At 49.4% G+C, this 6,988-nt stretch overlaps 1 protein-coding gene across 1 annotated transcript; it reads right to left on the bottom strand.

Annotated features, from left to right (window-relative positions):
* Positions 1 to 1,854: 1,854 nt before the first annotated feature.
* On the bottom strand, positions 1,855 to 4,675 carry IL36RN (interleukin 36 receptor antagonist). The gene is made up of 3 exons (XM_004707938.2): positions 4,591 to 4,675; positions 3,436 to 3,563; positions 1,855 to 3,218 (listed from the first exon to the last, which is right to left on the bottom strand). Exons 1-3 carry the CDS (start codon positions 4,673 to 4,675, stop codon positions 2,994 to 2,996), a joined length of 438 nt encoding a protein of 145 aa, XP_004707995.2. The 3' UTR covers positions 1,855 to 2,993.
* Between the last annotated feature and the right edge of the window lie 2,313 nt (positions 4,676 to 6,988).

The raw sequence follows: 6,988 nt of genomic DNA, 5'->3' as shown, positions 1-6,988 counted from the left end.
CTTTAAGACCCCAGATGCTATATCTTTTGATAGCCAAGCACCATCAACTTTCTTCACCACATTTGCTTATGCACCCACTTTGTCTTCAGCAGTTGTGTCGAGAAGGTGGGCATCATGAAATGCCAGTTTCATAGAACAAAGTATTCTTGCATTGAGGGAGTACTGACTCTCAAGCTTTTAAGATCCCAATCATCACTAACCAAATTAGGGTGTACAGCATTGTTTGTGTCAATATGTTATACCAATTGAGCTCACTATCCCATGAGACTAAGGTCCTGAGCTCCAAGGGACAGCGACTATTTTCTCAAGGCATTTAGTTATGACTAAGAGTTTTCCTAACTTTGCTAAGTGCGTAACATCTTAGCAGCATCTTAAAAGACTAAAGATTACTTTAGCCAAAGAGAATGAGCGAAGAGTTTAAAAGCAGAGGGAGCAACATGAAACTGTATCTGGGTATATGGGCCTAGAAAGAATGCGTACTGGGCCTGCAGAAGCACAGCCTGGAACCTGCACCTCATGTTCTCTTCCTCCTTGAGAGCCAAGTGGTAAGAGTTGTCCTGTCTGCTGTCCAGTAAGCTGCTTTTAAGCTTAAGCGGCTAAGACCACAGAGGCAGCCCCTTCTGCTCTGGCTGCCTCCTTACGAGTCCCTCAGCAGACGTTGAACCTGCCGGGCTGGTTTGATTAGTGAATGTGGAATATACGGAAGCTCAGATCTAGGTCTCTCCTCTGCTCTTCTCTTGCAGTTTAATAAGAAACTGGAGACAGTTTCTTTTCTGTATGACTGAAAGTATAAAGATGGTCAAGAAAGATGGTAAATCTCTCGGAGAGAGAAATTATGCAACAAATTTAGTATGTACACTTTTGAAAGTGACCACTTGGGAAAATTAAAAAGCAGTTGTTTGGGAAGAAAAGAAAGAATGTTGGACAAAACCACAGCCATTATAAACAAGTCCATTTATTGCTCCTTTCCTGTGAATTGTTCGTTATTTTTGCATCCTAGGTTTCCGGAACAGGAGGCACTTCCCGAGTCAGGAGTCTGGAGCAACGTAACGGGGTGATTAGGGCCCTGGGTTCCCCCTGAAGCTGAAGACCGCAGAGAGGACTCCGCTGGGTCCAGAGCAGCGGTTCTCAACCTGTGGGTCGCGACCCCTTTGGGGATGGAGCGACCCTTTCACAGGGGTCGCCTGATTCATCACAGTAGCAACATGACAGTGATGAAGTAGCAAGGAAAATCAGGTTATGGTTGGGGGGTCACCACAGCAAGCGGAACTGTGAAAGGGTCGCTGCATGAGGAAGGTGGAGAACCCCTGCGCTAGAGGATCTGCTTCCAAGCTCATTTATGTGATGTTGGTGCAGACTTCACTCCTTCACCACCTGCACTCCTTCTCCCTAAAGGCCGGCTCACAACTGTCAGTTGTTTTTGTCCAGAGTGAGTGGTTCAAGGGACAGAATGAGAAATCCCAAGATAGAAGCCACAGTGTTTTTATTTGCATCTAATTCTGGAAATGACAGGCCACTACTTCTGCTGTATTTAATTGGTTACATCAATGTTGGGTCAAGGCAAGAGGGGATATATTACTTATGAATCATTGGCGGCATTTTGGAAATATGACCATCACACGTTAGCATCTCCAGGTCAAATGATAGGAATTATTTTTTGTATGTAAATGGCATGCTCATGAGATCCCAGCCACAGGTAACCCATCAGGTCCTCTTTCTCAGTTGCTTCACCCAAATCTGTCTTTTGAACCCTGCTTCTACAGTGGACAGTGGCAGAGCTCAAGTCCACTCCAGTTCTAAGGGACACGGAAGCAGAGGACAATCGTGAGAAATGCGATGCCCACGCTGCTTAGCTCAGGATTCATTTATTTTCTTCATTATCATGCAAGTGTCCTATCATCCGTGTAGAAAGTACAAAGAAATAAAAAATAGCCAAAAGAAAGACATCACCCTGACATGGCTAAAATTCAAACCCATGCTTCTAGACTTTTTCTATGCAGAACTCTACAGGTCGGAGGATTTGTTCTGTTTTTGTTTTTCACTAACATGGAATTAAACAATAGGTTACCTTTTAACATGCTGTTCTCACTTAAGGTAGCGTGAGCATATATCTCATATGCATAGAGACCAGCTTCTTGGGTTTTTATTGAACTTGGAGTTTCAGAAATGCACAACACGCCCTGCCCGTCTCCCATCGCCTCCTAAGCTGGAACCATTTCCTCGAGCACCTCCACCCAGCATGCCCAGGACGAGAGAACAAGGACCAGTGTCCCTGGGCAGACATGGAAAAGGATGTGATGGCAGCAGCAGTAAAGGGATGAGACAGGGAGCTGGCAGGGCGCCCACCCGCTCTCCCCTCCCCTGTCGTGAGTGACACTACCGCTGTGGGCATCTGATGGCAATAGGGCTCAACTATAGACAGGGTGGCTTAGAGAGTGCAGGGCGACTGGGTCTACAAGTACAGAAAACAACAGCATTTTCCATAAAGTCCGTTCCCACTCATGGCATCCCATGTGTGTCAGAATACAATTGTATTCCATAGCTTCATAGTCTTAAATAGCTGATTTTTTTTTTTAAGTATGTCGCCAGGCCTTTTTTCCCAGTTGCCTCTTGTTGGACTCAAAACTGCAATTTTTCTGCTGGCAGACAAGCAGGTTAACCACTTGTGCCACCCAAAGGCTCCAAGTGACCATTGAAAATAACTATTTGCCACCACTCCTCCAAACCTGGTCCCCTAGAACGTCATTGGTGTCACTCCTGTTTATCGCAGGTGGTTTGCACAAGATCCCACAGCATGAGGACCATGCAATAAGGAAGGAACGTACAGAATGAACCTCACGTAAGTCTCAGATATGTTCAATTAAACTAGGACCCGGGAGAAGGAGTGCGGCCCAATGCCCGGTGATAGCAGAGAGGGAGTGGTCACCATCAGTCTCCTCCTCTATCTGCTGCCCAAGGTCGCCTAGCCCAGGGAGTTCTGAGGGCACCCTGCCTTAATCACACTGCTGGAAGTAGAAGTCTATGATGGGGGCATCCAAGCTGGCATCTGCAGGGAGCTGGGTGAGTCTCAGAGGCTGGTCGGCTTCAGGCACCGTGCAGAGGAACCAGCCTGGGTAGGCAGCCGACTCAAAGCTGGAAGTGAGGCCAGTGTCCCGCCTGTAGAAGGTGAAGCTCTTGGATTCTTCAGCGCTGTAGTAGAGCTCCATGATATTCACTGGCTACGAGCAGAGGGGCACACAGTGGGTGATGGACAGGGGTAACAGAGGAGAGCTGGGCAGAGAAAACAGACAAGGCTCACGAGCAGAGACAGAGCTAAAACGAACCCAAAGCCTGTCATGGTGCTCTGTGCGCTGGCTCTTCAGCTACCAGACCCACAGTGGGTTCAGTATCTCTTGACTTAGTCACAAGATGGGGAGGGAGCCTGAAAGGACTTACCTCTAATTTCAGGGTTGGCTCCTCCCCTATCCCACACGACAGGCACTGGGTCCCTCCCTGGATGCCCAAGATGACTGGGGAGAACCTGGCATCCAGTGATCGATTGGGGACAACGCTGATCTCCTCACCTAGGGAAGGAAGAACCAGATAGAGTGGTCTTGGCTATTCTTGCCTTCCCTCTTCCCTGGGCCCGACTTTGGAGAGCAGGATCTGTGGAGATACCCCATCGTGAGGCCGGGCCGAAGGAAAGCCTCCCACTATCTTCTTTGTTGTATCAAGCCTGCAGAAAGAGGTGGTGAGAAGGGTATCTCTGGCTGGTAAGCCCAGAATGAACTTGGGGACCTAGAAGTAAACTGTACCATCTTCCACCCGATCCCTTTGCTCAGGATGAAATTATCCTTGCCTTTCTAGGCCTTGCTTACGTCTTCTTTTATCTCCAAGATTGCTCTGAACTCCTGCTATAGCACACTGTGGCTCTCTGCCCTCTTGTCTGTTCCTGGCCTTGTTCAGTCTCCCACTGAAATCCTTTGGATATCTTTCTGTGCCCCTGCCCTCCCGCTCCCTGTGAGATTCCTGAAAACAGAGGAGGGTCCCATCCCTCACTGTACCATCCTACTACTCACAGGTAGTCTGGTATCAGTGGGCATTAGCACCAGGGGAGAGTGTCTTCGGGGAGCAAGGGAGCCACGTGTTAGAAAGCAGTCACTGGTACAGTGGAGCCAGGGGGCAGAGCAAGCACCAGGGCATGCCACCCACTCTTTGGCCCCAGTACACTGAGAAATCGAGATCCCTCAGTGAACAGAGGGGACCCAAGCCCCATGGGTAGAAAGGCATAGAGAGCCTGCTTGAGTCTGTGTCTTGGCACTGGCTCCCTGGAAAATGGGCTGATGGAACAAAGCCCGCCTCTAATGTATTGTCAAAACATTCTTCATGGAAAATGCTCCCACCTCGCAGACCGTCTGCAGCCACACAGAAACCCATCTTCTCGCTTTCTTGTCCTTCCTCAGAACCCATGAGATCCCACCAGAGCCAGTGGACCAGGCCTGGGCTTCCTGGGCCTGTGTTCTTTACATGGCGATCCTAAGCCCTCCTGAGGTCCCCTCCCCTCAAAAGGTGCAAAGACCTGTGACAGTCGTAGGGTCTGGTGCCACGAACCTTTAATGATCTTCCCGGCGTGCAGCCCTCCGGCCCGAAGCTGGTTCTCATGCAGGTAAAGCACCTTCAGAGCTGAGTCCTTCATTCTGCAGCATGGCAATCGCGTGAGGCTCTGTGAGGTGGCTGACTCCAGAGAGCCAGTCACCCTGCAGCAGGCATTTTATCTCCCTCTCTGTCTTCTCTCCTAGCCCTGCTGGGATCTTACTGTATTTATAGGCCCCATCCCATCCTGGTCTCTCCTCAGAGACTGCAGTTTGCTCCTTCATCCTCGTCAGTTTTGTTTGTCTATATCACCAATCACCTGTTTTGTGTTGGGAAGGAAACTGGGCTGAGAGTCAGAGGCCCGGGCTCATTGGTTGCCCTCTCTGGGCCGGAGCCTTCCATTGCTAAACTAAGACTCTAAGGTAGATAAACCATAGGTCCAGGCCAGTGTAGGGAGCTCTGGTGGCCACGTGGGTTATGCCTTGTGCTGCTAACACAAGCTCAGGAGTTCCAATCCACCACTTGCTCTTAAGAGAAAATAGAGGCTATCGGCTCCAGTAAAGATTTAGAGCCTCAGAAACACCAGGGGCCAGTTCTAGTCTGTCCAGTAGTCAGAACTGACTACAATTCTGACCTCTCACTCTCCTTCCCCCAATCCCCGCCCCCTGCCCCAACCCACCCCCACCTGGGTTAAAACTTGATTCTTCATTTATATGAATGACATCAAGACACAGATTTTCCTACTATGTGAGGAACTTCTTAATTTAACTCCTTCATTTTACTTTTTGAAATTTTTTTCTATGATCTGAATCTATTTTTGAATGCCTTGCGAGATAAAAGATGTGCTTGAATGTGGGTTTCTCCAGCTGTACAATAAGGCGGGAGCTGGGGAGTATGCCGTGTGGACATTGGTTTGGGGTTCAGCTAAATACAATTAAGCAAGTCTCTTTACTTCAGACAGCCAGGAAATCATTAATATACTGAATTGCATGGTCATTTTTGATGAAGGGGCCACAGAAAACTTCCTTTCCCACATTTATGACCAGGGAGCTTCATTGTAGAAAGAGCATCTCATAGGACCTTAGGTTTGTGGGGTACATCTCGGGGGATGCTATTCTAGAGTCTGAGGTCCATCAAACCCAGGAGCAAGCTCCCTCTCTATTGTAAAATCCAGCGCATAGCAGAGTGCCTGGCTCTAGTACATGCTAGTAAACGGACATTTATTTATATTTTATCTGCAAGAGACAGCAAGGAGGCAGCATCACAAAACAGTTGGGTTGACATCAATTTAGTGAGGTGGGTGGCAACAGCAGCATGCCAAGCCAGGTCTCCTGACTTCTGGGTCCACTCTCATTGCTCATAGCCTAGCATCCACTCAGGGAGATCATTTGTCCCTCCTCAACCTCAGGGAGCCCCGGTGAAGTAGCTGGAGAAGTCTGGAGAATGTCTCTCATGCAGCGAGGTGCTGTTCACATTTTCCCAACTACCTGTCCCGCCTGCAAGAACCACAGCTCAGAGCACCTGCAGCCCACTTCTGCCCCACAAGCCTGGAAAACTGGTCTACTCAGACTCAGCTCCCCCAGGGGACACCACCCCATCAGAGTCAGGGGTCCAGATACTCACCGGAAGCACAGCACCCCACTGAGGACCATCTTGAACTCCACAGTACGTAGGCTCCTCTGTTTTGAAATAAATAACAGAAAGCCTTAGTAGAACCAGCCTGCGGGCCAGCGCTGTGTAGCAGGGACACTGCACAGAGATGGGTATCCCGAGTCTGGGATCCAGAGAAGAGTGAACTGGCCTCCCAACGGCACCCCGGTGTTTCTCCAGGCCACAGCTTGTGGTGTCAGCAGCTCCTCCACGGATGGCTCAGCCCTCTTAAGTATGCATTAGGGAGGAACCCTGAAACTGCGGCTGCAACCTGGTGCGGAGCAGGGTTTTCCAGCGTGATTTCACACCGCCCTAAAGCCGCCAGAAACACCTGCTGCTCGTTCTTCCTCGGAGGAGGAGGGAACCTTCGGGAGACAAACCCTTTGCAACCATGTTAAAGAACTTCCTCGGGACGTTCCAGGTCCCTGAGCCATCCGGAGTTTCCAGATCCAAGGAAGTCAGTACAAATAGCAGCGCAGGGACAGCCTTATACAGCATGACCCCCTTCCTCCTCCCTCCCTCTCTCTCTAGCCCCTCCTCCTTTTCTCCTTCCCTCTCCCGGCTTCCTCTCCCTCCCTTTCTTCTTCTTCTTCCTCTTTTTTTTTTTTTTTTGCCACAGGAAAAAGACAGGGCTTTCTTTTCCATGAGTTACAGTCTTGGAAACTCACAGGGGCAGTTCTACCCTGTCCAATAGGGTCACTAGGAGTTGATCTCAACTGGATTCCCTTATTTTGTTTGTCTGTTTGTTTTGGGGTTTTTTTGAGGT

The sequence above is a fragment of the Echinops telfairi genome, unplaced genomic scaffold, assembly GCF_000313985.2.
Source record: "Echinops telfairi isolate 266 unplaced genomic scaffold, ASM31398v2 ScPeMD7_11;HRSCAF=52, whole genome shotgun sequence".
In the NCBI taxonomy this organism is placed as follows: domain Eukaryota; kingdom Metazoa; phylum Chordata; class Mammalia; order Afrosoricida; family Tenrecidae; genus Echinops; species Echinops telfairi.
The sequence above is the reverse complement of the archived record's forward strand: the minus strand, read 5'-3'. Positions and strand labels throughout refer to the sequence as shown.

Excerpts from the sequence above, each read along its gene's own strand:
- IL36RN (XM_004707938.2), bottom strand. The coding sequence starts at position 4,675 with ATGAAGGACTCAGCTCTGAAGGTGCTTTACCTGCATGAGAACCAGCTT. Across the intron at positions 3,564-4,590 it reads CGCCGGGAAGATCATTAAAG|GTGAGGAGATCAGCGTTGTC; the intron begins GTTCGTGGCACC and ends TTCCTTCCCTAG. Across the intron at positions 3,219-3,435 it reads AGCCAACCCTGAAATTAGAG|CCAGTGAATATCATGGAGCT; the intron begins GTAAGTCCTTTC and ends CTCTGCTCGTAG.